Source organism: Manis pentadactyla, chromosome 5, assembly GCF_030020395.1.
Source record: "Manis pentadactyla isolate mManPen7 chromosome 5, mManPen7.hap1, whole genome shotgun sequence".
Taxonomy (NCBI): Eukaryota; Metazoa; Chordata; class Mammalia; order Pholidota; family Manidae; genus Manis; species Manis pentadactyla.
In genome coordinates, this window is record NC_080023.1 from 37378493 (window position 1) to 37397845 (window position 19353).

At 39.5% G+C, this 19353-nt stretch overlaps 1 protein-coding gene across 1 annotated transcript; it reads right to left on the reverse strand.

Annotated features, from left to right (window-relative positions):
- Nucleotides 1–554: 554 nt before the first annotated feature.
- LOC130683956 (protein YIPF7-like) lies at nucleotides 555–4308 on the reverse strand. The gene is made up of 3 exons (XM_057503240.1): nucleotides 4303–4308; nucleotides 3625–3806; nucleotides 555–974 (listed from the first exon to the last, which is right to left on the reverse strand). The coding sequence occupies exons 1-3, from the start codon at nucleotides 4306–4308 to the stop codon at nucleotides 812–814; spliced, it is 351 nt and encodes a 116-aa protein (XP_057359223.1). The 3' UTR covers nucleotides 555–811.
- Between the last annotated feature and the right edge of the window lie 15045 nt (nucleotides 4309–19353).

The following is a 19353-nucleotide window of genomic DNA, read 5'->3' on the forward strand; positions in this document are numbered from 1 at the left end:
ATTGGAGATTTAAGCAGTGAAGAAATGGTGTGATATAATCATCTCAGAAAGAGTGAAAGCAAATTTAGTAGGGTAGTGTAGTAGGATTCAAAAGGCAGTACTGAGGGACCATTTAAGATACAGTATTATAATTAAAGTGAACCAAGTGGGATTTCCTCTACTCACATTCATATGTTTAGGGAGTAAATGGCAAGGTTACTGAGGATATGTGCAAGAAACAAGTTATAGTTATGGGCCATCGCATCTAAACCAGGTAAGCAGAAACTGAGAACTTGAAAATGTGGTGAGTTAATGCATTGTTTAAATGGGACAAAGAAACAGTTGTTAAAGTAAATGAATTGAAAAGCAGGAGGTTCTTTGTATTCTCAGCTAGGTAAAACCTTATGACTTTCCCCTGTAATTCTCCAAAGATGCTGGACTTTAACCACATGCACACAGCTTGAGCTGTAATGAGCATTTCTCAAAAGGCTCACTATGAATTTCCTTTATACAGTCATCACATAATAGTATTTGCTTACAATTTCTCAGAAATACATCCATTGAGAAAAGCAGGGTCCATTGGTACAACTAAATCCCTTTTTATTTTTAAGTGTTTTAAAATGTTTTATTGAACCAAACCGAAAAGCAAAACATCATTCAAACCAAACAAGTTATTACAGAAACATCCTGAAATGGTTTTGTCTCTCTGCTTGTTATTCTCTCAACAGCAATAAAACAGAAATCATATTACCATGTTCAAATGCTAACACATTTCCAGCATAATCTGAATAGCAAACAAACGGAATTTTGTAAACAGTATCTCGAATACTCTTTAGAAAACTGTGAGGAGAGCAAGAAGTCCATAAAGTAAGGCACAAGGGTAGGCAACAAGAAACTGCTGTCCTTCCATGTCCAAGGCTGAAATGAAGATTTTGGAAGCTGACAGACTACACCAGCCAATGATGACCGGGGCCAGCACAGTTCCAAAGGTGTCCCTACAGCAAAGGCAAAAGAGATGACGACCTTTCACCAGGAGAAAATGAGATGATTAAATGGAGCGGCCTCTGAAATGCCCTTGGTACAATATGTGTCCATTTCTAAATGTTAAGGTGAGGAGCTATATGAACTCAAAGGCCATGGACAGGAAGAAAATTTTTGAGTCAAATTCACCAACAGAGGCTAAACATTTAATTCTTCAGTAAAACTTGAAAGAACAGAAACAGAAAAATTCACCTGCAGTCACTCTCATCTGTCAACATTCAAATCCCAACTCCTGACATTCTTTTAATAAACCATGTTTAAAGACTTCTTTTATAGCTATCGATTTCTTTCCCCCACATATTCTTTCCAAGTTTCCCACAGTGTGCGCATAAAGATAACTGGACTTGCATACCAGTAGAGTGGTTATCCCTACTGCTCCCAGTCTGTTCCCAGGGTTTGGTCTGAGATAGTACAGTCGGCCACCGCCCAAGGAGGGAACACATGCGAGAGGGAGGCACATTTGTGTGTGACCTCTCACCTCATCACTGAGGATCCTTCTTGCAGACCACTGTGGATTGTTTAGAGTATTGAAATGCATTTGTTCAGATTGGTATCTTCAAAAAATAACTGTGGAGGTGATTGGTTCTTTAAGAAGAAATGGGCAAATAAGGTAGTTAAGTCTAGCTCCTTTGTGAATAAAGTAAGAGTGAATTTCTTTTCTTGTATGCATAACAGAATGTGTTATTTAGGGAAATAAAATATAAGAGCTAGGAAAGATGTCAGTAGTTATCTAGTCCCCAGCACTTCATTGCAATGAAGTGACTTGATGAAAACTCTAGTAGAGTGGGCATTGGTCACCACCTCCTAACTCCTACCAGCCCATTGCTCCTTCCACCACCAAATGCATTGCCTCACTTGATGCAGGTACAAACTGAAGTTGAGAACTGTATTTATCATTTGGGAGAATGACAGAAATATTTACTTTCAATAATTAAACAAAAGCAAAATAAGTGAAAAACTATATTGTAGAGCTTATAGGGCCTTAGATGATAAATAAACCAAAGATATTTGTAAAACACTCTGTTATTACATTTGTTGGTTTAATTAGTATCTGTTAGGAATAATATCCAGAGGGATTTAATGTACAGGTTTTTGTGAACAAAAATATAAAATTATATATGGTTAATTTGAATGATATAATAATATGTCTGAAAGGGAAATTTCAGTATCATGGTCTTAGGTAGCTTATTCTCTTTTAATGTAATTTAAAATATTTCTAAAACATCCTCTACCATTTCAGAATGAAAGTCTAAAGAAGAAAAGTCCAGACATCTGAAGATTCTCCAAATCCAAGACTTTTTGTTTTTATTCTCTTCCTCTAATAATCTAAATTCATTTAAAATGCGCCAAATCTCAACTTTGCTGGAAATAGTTTAAAACTTAGAATTTTTAAATGCTAGTATTTTTTGGCAAAAGCATTAAACAAAATAAAAGTTGTAGAACTAAACTCTGTATTAACTTGTCAAACATCTCTTCAAACAGCATCATAAATGGAACAGCTTACTAAATGACATGCTATATGAAAAAGTAGAATTTTTCCATGACTCAATAAATAGACCTAATAACTCAGATTGTATTTATATATACAAGGTATCTACTTTCTATTTATACATGCCAGGTTATGTATTCCTCTGTTTTAAATGTTGACTACTTGCTGGTAAAGTATGTGTTTGCTCGAGTTATTTCCAAGAACGTTACTTTAAAATAAGACCATATTAAAACAAGCATTTCCACCTAACTCATTCTCAATAATGTTATAAAATAAATTATATGAGATTTTATCTAAATAAAAAAATTAAAGGCTTTTCTAAAATGTCTACCTTTGGCATTGGTAAATTCTTTATGTAACATCCTATCCAGTATAATGTTAATAACCTAAAATGTGAACATTCAAGTAAAAAATGCAAATTGTTCCTCCTTTGGATGTAGAAGAATGAGCACTGATGGCAGATGGCTACTGGGCTTACAGCATGGCAGGTGACAAAGGACTATGTAATTACTTCTCTCCCCAACCAAAGTGGTAGTGATGTGCATATGCCCTGGGAAAGTTTCCAAAAGAAATATATCAACTGGATCTTTATTAATAGTTTTGAATTGCAAACAGTAACTTCCCAGGAAGTAATGAAAAAACTCTATTGGCTGTGCATATATGCTATGAAATTCCTTCCCCGTCAGGGCTCCTGGGAATCCTGCACTACAAGGAGTCTAGCTGAGAAAGAACAGGTGCTTCCTGCCTAGAAGGAAGAAGCCCGGCAGCTGAAGCATACTGTCAGTGTTCACCAGGCACATCCAAAACCAAACAAGTGAATTTTCTGTAGTTGTTACATTACCCATGACAATAGTTCATATTGAAAAATCTGACAACTTGCAAAGAGCCAGTTTTAAAGATAATTTGGTTTAATTTATTTTTTAAATCATCGAAATAGGAACAGCACCTAAGCCAAAACTGACCTACTTTCCTGAATCTGTGTGTAGCTTTTAATAGCCATCATTTCCCCAGTCCCTCTACCCAAACAATCAGAAACAGGTTGACTGTGGCACTGGTGTGGCAAGCTTTAGCAATGATTGTGCATGTGGGGTCGATTAGCGCACACAGACACTTACTGCAGAGAAAAGAAGATGGCACAGCTGGACAGGACGACCATGGGGAGCAGGCAGTAACCCAGCACTCTCGCCACGCAGCCATAGGACACCCTTGAAGAGCTCATCAAGTTTAATAAGGTGTGAATCCCTAGGCAGCCAATGGCACTCATGCCATACACATAACCAAACTGAACTTTTCCTGCCTAAAACAATAGGAAACAAAGTTTGAACACACAACAAACACAAGGAGGAAATCAGAACATCAACAAGACAGAGAGCATTTCAGAATCTATCAGCTTAGTGCTGTTCCTTTGTCTTTGTAGGACAATGATCATCAGGAGACTGGGATTCTGGAAGAAACACTGGCTTTCATAAAAATTCAGGTCCTGAAAATAAACAAGCTTATCTATATACTTGAGATAGCACAAGCAAGCTACAGAAAAGATGAAATATTTCTAGGTTCACATTTTTATCATGGATTGCCTACTAGGGGCATAAGACATAAGTTAGAATATATTTTCTCCCTGTATTTGTTGAATAAGTGAATGAATAAATCAATGAAAAAATTTCAATTTAGTCTCGGAGACTTACTGGGCATATTAGTAATAGTAGCAAACATCTAATAGGATTTGTCTTATTCTAAGGATTTCACATGTATTAAATTATTTAATCTGCCCAATAACCTTGTGAGATAAGTACCATCATTATACCCATTTCACACAAGAAAACTGAGGTGCAGGTAGGTTAAGTAACTTGCCCAACATAAAATAATGCAAGGTGGTGGAGCTCAGCTTTGAACCCAGGTGGTACACCTCTAAAGTTTAAGTCCATAACATCTACAGGAGCTCTAACAGTCCTAGGATAATGGGACTTGTTTAACTGTATTTAATTTAGCATATCCCAAACTTACCTGACCACAGAATCCTTTGTTTTCATGATGCCTATTAACAGTTTAACTGAATATACTTTATGAAAAGCTGATTTATATAAACCAACTGGTAACAAATCATGAAAGAGGCACTATTAAATTAAAGGAAGTCAGTAGTGTTCACGATAGAACACTGATCCTCTGAGGACTCATAAAACAGCCATGATCAGCAGGTACTAGGGACTGGGAGCTGAAATAGCCCCATTAAACTCATCCAGGGAAAGTCACAGTCTACTACTGTTTCAACAGGGGATATTTTAATGTTTGCTACCTGAGGATGCCAACGCTCCAGGAAAGAATGCATTTAGTTTTTATAATTACATTAAGCTGATTAGAAATTCTAGATAAAAAGTTGAATAGGCTAACTCCTATTTTCATGAACATCATGTAAAAAAAGAAGGATCTGATAAATTCAGAGACAGCTTTATAGCTGTCATTTTTTCTTCTCCATGGCTGTTATCCACAAAATCCTTGTGTCTTACAGAGTAAAGAGGTATTTCTTTCGCAGTTAATTACTGGAGAATGTTACCACCATTTTAATGTTCAAAATCGTCCAGCTATTTTGCATTCTTTCTCCATACTTGGGGAAGTTGGTCACTCCTAAATTCTTTCATAAAATGTTCCTGGGCTATGCTGGCCAAATTCTCTCACGCATTAGCCATAGGAAGTTCACATTGACTATCTTTTGTATTCTTACGGCTATTTTGTGAAATATGCTGATAGTGCTAATGGACATGCTAAAAGAAACACAACAGTTATGTATTCATTGTTCTGTTGGGTGACTTTGCTCCACTTGGAAAATAGTGACAATTTCAAAACACTTTCCTGTATTAGATATTCCTTAATATTTTAACAGGATGGGACAATTCTGAGGCAAGGATAGTTGTAATGGTGAAAGGCAGCTTCCCTACACCCAAAGGACACATAGCGGGACCTTCCTGACCCCAAACGGTTTTGTGATGGGGTGGAGTAAATAGAGGATTCAAGGAACTGATTTGGTAGTAAAAGTGTGCCTTTCCATATCAGTCTCTGACCTCTCTCTTCATCTCTTTCTTTTGCTAGTTTAGCCAGTTTAAGTCATAATATCATTTGGCAGGGGTCACTGCGATTTTTTTTTTTTTTGTAGATAATTATTTTTTATTGAAGGGTAGTTGACACACAGTATTACATTACATTAGTTTCAGGTGTACAACACAGTGATTCAACATTTTTATACATGATAATTCTAGGTACCAGCTATCACCATACCAAGTTGTTACCATATTTTGACTATATTCCTTATGCTATACATTACATAACGGTTACTTATTTATTTTACAATTGGAAGTGTGTACTTTTTTTTTTTTTTTTTGTGAGAGCAAATGTAGACGATCAGGTGTATGCCTGTAGACTATGTGTTAATCCAAGCTAGACAAGGACAATAAGACATCCACGTATGCAGAAGATTTCTCTCAGAACAGGGGGGGTGAGGTTCTAAGCCTCACCTCTGTTGATCCCCAATTTCTCACCTGATGGCCCCCGTGTGACTGTGCCTGTCTTAGGTTGTTCCTCCCTTGAGGAATCTTACCCATCTCTGGCTAACCAGTCATCTTCCGGGGCCATACAGGGAAATGTTATGTTGGTAAGTGAGAGAGAAGCCTCACTGTTTGAAAAGGTTAGCTTTTTACTTCTTTGCATATTTATGCCCTGTGGCTTCTATGCCCAGCATTTGTCTTGAGGTATCTTTACCACTTGGAAGAATTATGATACTCGGTAAATTTGGTATGAGGCATGAATTCTATTTAAGGGTTGTAATTAGGAAGGAAGAAGAAAAGCTATAGAAGTAGCAGGCAGAAGAAAACATGGGAAGATTGATTATTCCTTTGACATATCTTCTTGTAGAGTAACTTCAGCATGTATAGGTTTTAAACTACTAATTAAATTGCGCACACACATTAACATAATAGGAGTATAGTTACATAACCAAAGCAGACCTGTAATTACCAGCCATCTCCAGTGAAACCAAGAAAACCAGTTAGGCACCTTAGGCATTTGTGAAAACTTATCTATGATATGGTGGATATTGTCCAACTGAACTTGAACAGTCTGAGAGAAATCAGACAAATTAAAACAACCCATTCCTGGGGACTGTTCACATCCCATATATTCTTTTAACAGTAAATAGTCTGTAGTTGTAAGATTTTGGAGCGCTACAATTTGCACTTCTCCTAATTCTTGATTGAGTTCCAACAGTATAAATCCACTCAAATTTGTTGTTTTACTGTATGCACAGGCCAGCTTAGATATCTCCTTCTTCATTCCCATAGCAAGTCCAGGAACTGGTGGGATGAGTGCATCTACAGCTGTAGCAGTGCGTGGATCTTGTTGGGTTTTTTTAATGCTCATCTTCTAGCATGAGTCCTCCTGAGAGTGCTGATGTTGGAAGTTCTTTTTCATATCATATCTTAGTTGATTTTCGGGGTAGCCAAATTAGGCTTTGATCCTCTGTATAAACACTAACAGGCCCTTTGCCTCCACTTTTATATGCCCTTTACACCCTTTTGTAGAACTCACTGGAGGTCACCACACAGGAACTGCTTTTTTCTTTTTGTTATTATTAATCTACACTTATATGATGAATATTATGTTTACTAGGCTCTCCCCTATACCAGGACCCCCTATAAACCCCTTTACAGTCACTGTCCATCAGCATCGCAAAATGTTGTAGAATCACTACTTGTCTTCTCTGTGTTGTACTGCCCTCCCCTTTCTCCCACCACCCCATGCATGCTAATCTTAATACCCCCTTTTTTCTCCCCCACTTATCCCTCCCTACCCATCCATCCTCTCCAGTCCCTTTCCTTTTGGTACCTGTTAGTCCATTCTTGAGTTCTGTGATTCTGTTGCTGTTTTGTTCCTTCAGTTTTTCCTTTGTTCTTATACTCCACAGATGAGTGAAATCATTTGGTATTTCTCTTTCTCCACTTGGCTTGTTTCACTGAGTATAATACCCTCCAGCTCCATCCATGTTGCTGCAAATGGTAGGATTTGCCCTCTTCTTATGGCTGAGTAGTATTCCATTGTGTATATGTACCACATCTTCCTTATGCATTCATCTACCTATGTACATTTAGGTTGCTTCCAATTCTTGGCTATTGTAAATAGTGCTGCTATAAACATAGGGGTGCAATGGTCTTTCAAATACTTGATTGCTGCATTCTTAGGGTAAATTCCTAGGAGTGCAATTCCTGGTTCAAATGGTAAGTCTGTATTGAGCATTTTGATGTACCTCCATACTGCTTTCCACAATGGTTGAACTAATTTACATTCCCACCAGCAGTGTAGGAGGGTTACCCTTTCTCCATAGCCTCGCCAACATTTGTTGTTGTTTGTCTTTTGTATGGAAGCCATCCTTACTGGTGTGAGGTGATACCTCATTGTAGTTTTAATTTGCATTTCTCTGATAATTAGCGATGTGGAGCATCTTTTCATGTGTCTGTTGGCCATCGGTATTTCCGTTTTGGAGAACTGTCTGTTCAGTTCCTCTGCCCATTTTTTAATTGGGTTATTTGTTTTTTGTTTGTTGAGGCGTGTGAGCTCTTTATATATTCTGGACGTCAAGCCTTTATCGGATGTGTCATTTTCAAATATATTCTCCCACACTGTAGGGATTCTTTTTTGTTCTATTGATGGTGTCTTTTGCTGTACAGAAGCTTTTCGGCTTAATATAGTCCCACTTACTCATTTTTGCTGTTGTTTTCCTTGCCTGGGGAGATATGTTCAAGAAGAGGTCACTCATGTTTATGTCTAAGAGGTTTTTGCCTATGTTTTCTTCCAAGAGTTTAATGGTTTCATGACTTACATTCAGGTCTTTGATCCATTTTGAGTTTACTTTTGTATATGGGGTTAGACAATGGTCCAGTTTCATTCTCCTACATGTAGCTGTCCAGTTTTGCCAGCACCATATGTTGAAGAGACTGTCATTTCGCCATTGTATGTCCATGGCTCCTTTATCAAATATTAATTGACCATATATGTCTGGATTGTCTAGTATGTTCCATTGGTCTGTGACTCTGTTCTTGTGCCAGTACCAATTGCCTTGATTACTATGGCTTTATAGTAGAGCTTGAAGTTGGGAAGTGAGATCCCCCGCCACTTTATTCTTCTTTCTCAGGATTGCTTTGTCTATTCGGGGTCTTTGGTGGTTCCATATGAATTTTTGAATTATTTGTTCCAGTTCATTGAAGAATGTTGCTGGTAGTTTCATAGGGATTGCATCAAATCTGTATATTGCTTTGGCAGGATGGCCATTTTGATGATATTAATTCTTCCTAGCCATGAGCATGGGATGCGTTTCCATCTGTTAGTGTCCCCTTTAATTTCTTTTAAGAGTGACTTGTAGTTTTCAGCGTATAAGTCTTTCACTTCTTTGGTTAGGTTTATTCCTAGGTATTTCTTTTTTTTATGCAATTGTGAATGGAGTTGTTTTCCTGATTTCTCTTTCTGTTGGTTCATTGCTAGTGTATAGGAAAGCCACAGATTTCTGTGTGTTGACTTTGTATCCTGCAACTTTGCTGTATTCTGATATCAGTTCTAGTAGTTCTGGGGTGGAGTCTTTAGGGTTTTTTATGTACAGTATCATGTCATCTGCAAATAGTGAGAGTTTAACGTCTTCTTAACAATCTGGATTCCTCCTTTTTTTTGTTTTGTCTGATTGCCATGGCTAGGACCTCCAGTACTATGTTAAATAATAGTGGGGAGAGTGGGCATCCCTGTCTAGTTCCCGATCTCAGAGGAAATGCTTTCAGCTTCTCGCTGTTCAATATGATGTTGGCTGTGGGTTTATCATAGATGGCCTTTATTATGTTGTGGTACTTGCCCTCTATTACCATTTTGCTGAGAGTTTTTATCATGAATGGATGTTGAACTTTGTCAAATGCTTTTTCAGCATCTATGGAGATGATCATGTGGTTTTTGTCTTTCTTTTTGTTGATGTGGTGGATGATGTTGATGGACGTTCGAATGTTGTACCATCCTTGCATCCCTGGGATGAATCCCACTTGGTCATGGTGTATGATCCTTTTGATGTATTTTTGAATTCGGTTTGCTAATATTTTGTCGAGTATTTTTGCATCTACATTCATCAGGGATATTGGTCTGTAGCTTTCGTTTTTGGTGGGTTCTTTGCCTGGTTTTGGTATTAGGGTGATGCTAGCTTCATAGAATGAGTTTGGGAGTATCCCCTCCTCCTCTGTTTTTTGGAAAACTTTAAGGACAATGGGTATTATGTCTTCCCTGTATGTCTGATAAAATTCCAAGGTAAATCCATCTGGCCCGGGGGTTTTGCTCTTTGGTAGTGTTTTGATTACCGCTTCCATTTCCTTGCTGGTAATTGGTCTGTTTAGATTTTCTGTTTCTTTCTTGGTCAGTCTTGGAAGGTTGTATTTTTCTAGGAAGTTGTCCATTTCTCCTAGGTTTCCCAGCTTGTTAGCATATAGGTTTTCATAGTATTCTCTAATAATTCTTTTTATTTCTGTGTGGTCCGTTGTGATTTTTCCTTTCTCGTTTCTGATACTGTTGATTTGTATTGACTCTCTTTTCCTCTTAATAAGTCTGGCTAGAGGCTTATCTATTTTGTTTATTTTCTTGAAGAACCAGCTCTAGGTTTCATTGATTTTTGCTATTGTTTTATTCTTCTCAATTTTATTTATTTCTTCTCTGATCTTTATTATGTCCCTCCTTCTGCTGACCTTAGGCCTCATTTGTTCTTCTTTATCCAAATTCGATAACTGTGACATTAGACCATTCATTTGGGATTGTTCTTCCTTTTTTAAATATGCTTGGATTGCCATATACTTTCCTCTTAAGACTGCTTTTGCTGTGTCCCACAGAAGTTGGTGCTTAGTGTTTTTGCTGTCATTCGTTTCCATATATTGCTGGATCTCCATTTTGATTTGGTCATTGATCCATTGATTATTTAGGAGCATGTTGTTAAACCTCCATGTGTTTGTGAGCCTTTTTACTTTCTTTGTACAGTTTATTTCTAGTTTTATGCCTTTGTGGTCTGAAAAGTTGTTTGGTAGGATTTCAATCTTTTGGAATTTACTGAGGCTCTTTTTGTGGCCTAGTATGTGGTGTATTCTGGAGAATGTTCCATGTGCACTTGAGAAGAATGTGTATCCTGTTGCTTTTGGATGTAGAGTTCTGTAGATGTGTATTAGGTCCATCTGCTCTACTGTGTTGTTCAGTGCTTCCGTGTCCTTACTTATTTTCTGTCCTGTGGATCTATCCTTTGGGGTGAGTGGTGTGTTGAAGTCTACTAGAATGAATGCATTGCAGTCTATTTCCCCCTTTATTTCTGTTAGTATTTGTTTCACATATGTCAGTGCTCCTGTGTTGGGTATAAAGATATTTATAATGGTTATATCCACTTGTTGGACTGAGCCCTTTATCATTATGTAATGTCCTTCTTTATCTCTTGTTACTTTCTTTGTTTTGAAGTCTATTTTGTCTTATATTGGTTCTGCAACCCCTGCTTTCTTCTCGCTGCTGTTTGCCTGAAATATGTTTTTCTGTCCCTTGACTTTTAGTCTGTACATGTCTTTGGGTTTGAGGTGAGTCTCTTGTAAGCAGCATATAGATGGGTCTTGCTTTTTTATACATTTTATTACTCTGTGTCTTTTGATTGGTGCTTTCAGTCCATTTACATTTAGGGTGATTATTGAAAGATATGTACTTTTTTCCGTGGCCAGCTTTAAGTTTATGGTTACCATAGGTTGAAAGTTATCTTCTTTACTATCTTACTGTCTAACTTAACTCGCTTATTGAGCTATTATAAACACTGTTTGATGATTCTTTATTCCTCTCCCTTCTTACTCCTCCTCTTCCATTCTTCATATGTTGGGTGTTTTGTTCTGGCTCTTTTTACAAGTGCAACCATGTATAGCAGTCCCTCTAAAATACGCTGTGGAGGTGGTTTGTGGGAGGCAAATTCCCTCAACTTTTGTTATCTGGGAATTGTTTAATCCCTCCTTCATATTTAAATGATAATCGTGTTGGATACAGTATCCTTGGTTCAAGGCCCTTCTGTTTCATTGCATTAAATATATCATGCCATTCTCTTCTGGCCTGTATAAGTTTCTGTTGAGAAGTCTGATGTTAGCCTGATGGGTTTTCCTTTGTAGGTGACCTTTTTCTCTCTCTGGCTGCCTTTAATACTCTGTCCTTGTCCTTGATCTTCGCCATTTTAATTATTATGTGTCTTGGTGTTGTCCTCTTTGGGTCCCTTCTGTTGGGTGTTCTGTGTGCTTCCATGGTCTGAGCAACTATTTCCTCCCCCAGTTTGGGGAAGTTTTCAGCAATTATTTCTTCAAAGACACTTTCTATCTCTTTTTCTCTCTCTTCTTCTTCTGGTACCCCTATAATGCAGATATTGTTCCTTTTGGATTGGTCACATGGTTCTCTTAATATTGTTTCATTTCTGGAGATCCTTTTATCTCTCTCTGCATCAGCCTCTATGCATTCCTGTTCTCTGGTTTCTATTTCATTAATGGCCTCTTGCATCCCATCCATTCTGCTTTTAAGTCCTTCCAGAGATTGTTTTATTTCTGTAGTCACCCTCTGTACTTGCTCCTTTAGCTCTTGCATATTTCTCTGCAGATCTATCAGCATGTTTATGATTTTTATTTTGAATTCTTTTTCAGGGAGACTGGTTAGGTCTGTCTCCGCAGGTCCTCTCTCAGGGGTTGTCTGGACTGTTTTGGACTGGACTAAATTGTTCTGCCTTTTCATGGTGATAGTGGTGGCTGTAGGCAAGTTTCAGGTGTGTCAGCTGGGAGAAGAAAGTCCTTTCCTGCTTGCTGGACGCCTTGCCCTTCTGCGCTGCCTGTGTCAGTTACCCACACTCCTGGAGCAGACACCGGGTTAATCCCCTAAGCTGCTGCGGGCGGGGTCTCCATCAGAACAGTGCAGAGCCCTGCAGGAAGTGGCAGGCATGCCAGGTGTGCTCCCCCATGAAAGTGGTGCCCCTGCCAGACAGCTGTGTACTGGCAGTGGCCTTTGGGTCTGGCCCGGGCAGCTGTGCATCAGGCTGGGATTCCAGGCAGCTGCTGGGGGTGCAGCTGCTCCTCCACTGCTGCCACCGGTTCTCATGGGTCCCTCCCAGGCCACTCGGTCACCGCTGCGGCATGCTCACATGGGCCACTCCCAGTCTCCTCTGGCGTGGCCAGTGCACGCAGGCCACTCCTGGTCCCCTCTGGCACCGCCGCCCCTGGTGCACGTTGCCGCTCTCCCACTACTGGGCTAGTGTGTCAGGGTCCATGCCAGTTGGGGGAATGACTGGCAGGCTGCTTATTGCCATGAGGGGCTTCAGAACTGCGCTGCCTCCCAGGGGTTTAGGGCCCCTAAAGTTCCCCCAAATTCCCATTTGCTGGCTAAGTGTGCCAGGACGACTTTGTCCAGCTGTGTGGTCCCTATCACTTTAAGACTTGCAAAAAGCACTCACTTTTCTTTTGTCTCATGGGAGCTGGTTCTGGGGACCTGCCTGCAGGTTTTGCTTTTCCATTTCTCTAATATCCAACACCCCATGCACCATGTGTCTGCACTTTGGGTGGGGATTTTTAGAGCTGGTTGTTTAGCAGTCCTGGGCTTTCACTCCCTCCCCATTCCAACTCCATTCTTCCCACCAGGTTCTGGGGTGAGGGGACATTCGTGTCCCACTGGGCTGTGGCTTGTATCTTATCCCCTTAATGTGATGCTGAGTTCTCACAGATGTAGACGTATCCTGGCTGTTGTACTGCATCCACTGGTGTCTCTTTTAGAAATAGTTGTATTTATTGTATTTTCATAAATATATATGTTTTTTGGGAGGAGATTTCCACTGAACTACTCATGCCGCCATCTTGACTCTGCCCCTCTCCTCCTCTTTTTATAAGGACAATAGTCCTATGCCCTTTAGGCTCCACCTTCATGACCTCATTTAACTTTAATGACTCCTTAAAGACCTCATCTCCAAATATAGTCACTTTAGGGGCAGGGCTTCACTAATCGAATTTTTGGGGAGTCACAGTCCAGGCCATATAGCAAGGCCCCTGGTTAAGGCTCAATTGATCAGCAAGGGCTGGCTTGTCTCTGTCCCTCTAAAATTAATATCTTTTGCTTTTCTTTTCCTGCTCCATGTTCATTTCCTTCACTGTGTGAGTGTGTGTGTGTATATGTCTGAGTCTATGAATATACATACACATACATATGCAGATTTTGTACTGTTCATCTATTTATTTAAAGCCTGTCTTGAACACTGTGATTTGGACAGGATTCTAAGGGTAAGAACCAAGCCTGCAGTAGTCACCATCGTATGTTCAGCAATTAGCATTCAGTCTGGCACACAGCAGGCAGTCAACACATATAGTGCTTTGCTCACTCATTTATGTATTGCATAAGTATATATTAAATCAAGATGCAAAGAAGAATGATTCCTAACATTTACTGAACTCCTCTATGTCCTGCCAGTGTTACAGGCCTTCTTCAAACATTATCGCATTTATTCTTCACAGCAATGTGAGTTGTTGTCAATTTTTTTTCCAGTTGGTAATGATAATCATTATCTGCATTTATGATCCACACAGTAGAATTACTGAGTCGAAGCATATGAACACATTAAGGCTCTTGACACATATTGTTAAACTGACTTTCAGAAAATTTTGCAGTTATTTACATTACAACAGCTGAGGTCCACCTTACCACACCCTCCTAAGTATTAACACTCATTTTTATCTTTATTAATTTTTATTCATTTTATCTTTACTAACTTTGAACATAGCATAGTATTGCTATTTTAATTTTTTTAATTGAATCTATTTGGTTACCAGGTGAATCTAAAGGCAAGGTCCTTGGCTATCTACCCTTCATATGCCCCTGCTTCTTCACAGGAAGTTGCCAAGAAGCCTTCAAGAATTCATACATTTTCAGCATCATGTTACAGGATGATCTTAATTGTGATGGCTGCCTTAAGATTGCTCAAGGAACTAATTTTTTTAGTTGACAACTTTTCTGCATAATATTTTCCCATAATTCCTGACTACCTTCCACATTCAGTAAAAACTCCTTTTTACAATATACAAGTCATTCCCATTTGCTGCCACCACCTCCTTTCTAGGGACATGCCCAGCCCCTGCCCACCCCAACCCCTCCCCAGTGCCTGTTGCCTGATCCCCCTCTACCCCCAGCCCTTCGACTTTATGGTCAAATGCCACATGGCTGCTGGCAGTTCTCTGCACAGTGCTTCTCATTTCTCTTTCTTGTTCGAAGATCTCCCCTCTCTTCTGGCAATGTGATGTTCCTGCTTCCCCCTTTCTATTTTCCTCAGTCTCACACCCTTTGCCAAGACTGCATTTCTATTCACCATTAGAAATGCTGAAAAAAATGAACAAATTTTTATTGTATGATTTTTCTGGGCCAAGATATCACCTCCTCTGTAAATACTTAATAGTGACTACATTGGATGGCCTTCCTCTGTTGCCCTGGAATTACTGCTGTGTTATAAGCATCTGTCCATTTGGGTCTCAGGGATAACACAATGAATGCCTTGGAGGGCGTTGACTGTGACTTCATCTTTATTCTCAGGAACTAACAGAGTGCCAATGATAATAACATGCTACCAGATATTTAACAAACATTTAAGAGAATGGGTGAATAAATGACTAAGAAAATGAATTATTAACCTTGAGCAGGAAACGTAATATTTCTTCCTGGCAAGTGAGAGGGGAAGAAAAACAACTAAGTCCACAGAGCTGTAAGGGTTCTGTGAAGACAAAGAAACAACACCCAGCATTTGAAGTTGGAAGGCCTTTAACTCAGGGCACTAGAGTGGAGGAGCAAAGACTGGGGGTGAAGGGATCAGGTGTGATGTGATCGATTAGGACAACAAGCCAAATGGAAAAATAACAATCATACCTTTATTCACTTGCTGTGAAACTGCAAGCAAGGGACAAAAGGAGACACTGGCTTCCCAGTTCCATTTCCCCCACAGAACTGTGCTGGGCAGGGGTCCAGTAGATGCATAGAGGATCACATCACTACAGAAGAGTCCTGACCAAAGGCTCTACCTCTTTATGGATCCATGAGCTGGTGCGAGGGATGTGGGGAAAGCAGTGGAAAGGTCAAACTCAAAGTGAAGAAAAGTACCTTAGGCAGGGCACCTGATAAGGTCTCAGAGAAGGAAATGCCTTGGAAGAACAGAGACCCACAAGGTCCTCTCAAAAAGTGGCCTCTGACATGCTTATGAGCGTGTCTGGCCCAGAGGACCCTAACTCCTTGACTGTCTTTCCTCCAGAAAACATCAGTGTCCTGGCTGGCAACAAGTCTGGGGTCTGAGGGCAGCTTCTTCCTAGAATGCCTGCTTGGCAAAGCTTTGTAATTACCTGTAGTCCACACTGAAAGATCACATAGCATTTTGGTCTGAAGCTGTTCCTAACTGGGAAGGCTTTAGCATTCAAGAGTTCAGTTTACATAGGAAATGTGGGAAAAGCCCAACGATCACATAACCTCAGCTGCCTGTAGCATCAAACTGGATGACTGGTGGGAGAACATCCAGAAGGCAAGAGACCTCATACAGAGCTTCCTCAACTTACAATCGGGTTATGTCCTGATAAACCCATCATAAGTTCAAAATAGCATAAGTCAAAAACATATTCAATAACTTAACCTACCCAACATCATAGTTTAGTCTGGCCTGACTTAAACATGCTTAGAAAGCTTACATTAGCCTAATAGTTGGGCAAAATCATCTAACACAAACCCGTTTTACAATAAAGTGTTAAATATTGCATGTAATTTATTGAATGCTGTACTGAAATGAACAGAATGGTTGTGCGTGTATAGGGGTTGTTTACCCACATGATTGCACAGTTCACTGCCCTGCCCAGTATCGGAGAGACAGTCATATGCATGTCACTAGCCCTGGAAAACTTAAAATTCAAAATTCAAAATATAGTTTCTACTGAATATGTATCACTGTCTCACCATCATAAAGTCAAGAAATCCTAAATCAAACTATCGTAAGTCAGAGACATCTGTATTTGCCTTCTGCCCAAGCCCATGTTTGCCCACCACTGCTTAGGCAGAATAAAGGTTTCCACTTATTTTTAGTCTGCTGCATCTTGTTTGAGAAGAAAAGACACAGTATATGAGGCAGAGGAATATTTTTGCCAGATACACTCAGTATAATCTAATAGGAAGTAAAACTGGGAAGATGTGACACTGGAACTGGCGACTACTAGAGAATAATGGAAATTAAGAGTGACTTAGACTAATGGGAGTGTGAGATGGCCAGGCAGTCCAAATGATAACATACAATTGTGAATAGATAATTCATACCAAGAAATGTATAAAGTGAAAAGTTTAGTCTTACTAGTAATCAGAGATAAAGTACCCACCCAAAATTTTTTGTCACCTAAGTTAGAAAGATTTTTAGATGCTATCAGGGCTCCTTTTACATACATTACTCAGAATGCCAAGTATAGCTGTTACTTCCATTGTTATTGGAACTTATTGCTCTAAATTTTCTTGAAGATGACTTGTGAAAGAGCATCAAGAACCTCAAAATTGTGTTTTCTTTAGCTCCCAGGTTGTATCTTCAGGGATTCATTCCAGAGAAAAATGTTTGAGTTGTTGGTCAGTAACAACCTACAAATCCACCAGTAAGAGAAAGCTAAAAATAAATTATAATATGTCTAAAAGGGTTTATGAAGTCATTAAACATTAGGCACTAGAAATAAATTCTATACCATGGACTAGGTGCATTTTATAACATCAAAAGGCATTTTATAAAATAAGATACACATTTTCTATTACATAAATAAAAATGAGATTGAAAGGAAAGCACCAGAATCTTAATGGCAGTTTTTCTGGTTAATTGTGGATGCAGTGAAGTTTCCTTTGGCCAGGATTCTCACCTGCCCCTAGTCAGTAGCTAACTATACATGTGTGGGAAATACGTTGCTATTAACTCTATATAAAGAGTTCTGCCCAGTGCTCTGGGCAACATGGTGTCACGGCTGCAAGGCTGCAAGAGAGAAGAGACTGGAGAGGCGGCAGCACTTAGGACAGAGACTGAGACAGCTGCGAGGGTAGAGAGGCCCAGAGGCAGAGACCGGCTTGCTGCATGCAGACTTGCTCCAAGTGGACGGGATTCTAGTGATTGATCTGCCACCCTAGGAATAAAGTTGGGTATAAACCCTTTTACCCCAAGGATGTTTTACTGTCATTTATTTGGTCTCATTGAATCTGTGGTGAACTTGCCCGGGGCTGAAACCCCTGGCAAGACAGTAATGTAATAGGTGCCTTTTCTCCACACAGTTTGTAATTTTTTGTTTGCTTTTATGAGTTCTATAGTAAGCATGTTTTACTTTTGTAAAAACTGAGTTGCTTTAAGAACCCATTTGATATTTTAGTTTATAAATTTGAAATCAAACCAAGTGACATACTTGTGTGACTCCAGTTTTCTAGCAGTTGCCATAAAACCAAGCAGGAAACTAGGAAACCAGGAGTTTGTATTAATCTATGTCACTAAGCAAAGAAAGTTGGCAGAAGGACAAAGGGCTTAGGCTGTTGAGAGAATGAGATACCATGATATCCAGCCTAGATAGAAATGTAAGTGGAATGTCTTGAGACTGGAAAATAACACTGAAAGAAAAGTAAAGTACTGAGGAACTGATAATCCTGTTAAAATTTTCCATCAGAGGCAAAATGATTCTAGGACAGCAAAGCCCAAGTGTGGCTGTGGTAGAATGGGGAGGAAATAAAGGCTATGCAGTCATACAGGATATTAGCAGATGACTCCCAGGACACACTGTCCATATGGATATGCAGGTCCCTGAAGAAAAAAGAAAAAAGCAAGACACTGTGAGGATCCTAAGTCCTCGGTGGATGCCAAAGGGTCCCCTGGAGGAGCGGGTGGCAAGCAAGAGAGTAAAGCCATGGCCGGAGAAGCATTTAGGAAGGGACTATGGGGGAAAGATGAGAATTGCAGTACTGCCTCCATGTTTGAAGTTCTCAGGTTTCTTTTTAACTTAAAAAAATTACTTTCATCTTAAACATTTTTAATTATCAGCACTCCTTAAAAAAATTGTTCAGATGTAACCAGTTTCCCTGTGGTACCTTTATGATGACTCAGCCTCTAAAGGGAGAGGTTATTGTATCAGTTAATTTACTTCACAGCTATCATTATGATGATTAATGGCTGGCCGTACAGAGAAGTGTGCTTTTAATTTTTTTTCTCATTAAAATTGTGCAAGGCATGTTGACAGTACCAACTGTATCTTAACAGGCATTGCAGGTTCAAGAATATTTGAGAACCATTCTGTAGATGGCTGCTCCAGGAAATAAATTTCAATATGTGAAATTGGATTTATGTTAAAAGTGCCAGAATTTGTCCTAAAATTAATTTTATTAAATTGTTTAGAGGCTTGGAGTTCCCTTTGGACAGAGCCAGCTAACCTCTTGGGTAAACACAGTCTCACTATCTATTCTGTGTACTGGGCTCATGCAAAGTAATTCTCTAAGGTTATGGCAATCTACCCAACCTCCAGATGATAAAATGGGGGTGTGGGCTTCAGTGAAATCAAATGAGTAAAGAGGTAGTTGTGGCCTCAAAGGAGATCCAAAGGTCAAAGGTCAAGGAAGAGAAAACACTTCAAGTTCCCATTAACTTATTCTTAAATTAGGAGTAATCCGTCTCAGACATCCTCCTCCGTAACTGCCCAGCACCTCAGTGCTCTTCCTGTGGTTCAAACAGCAGAGGAGCCTGAACACATTTCACAGCAGCAGCCCAACGCTTCAAGAGTCAG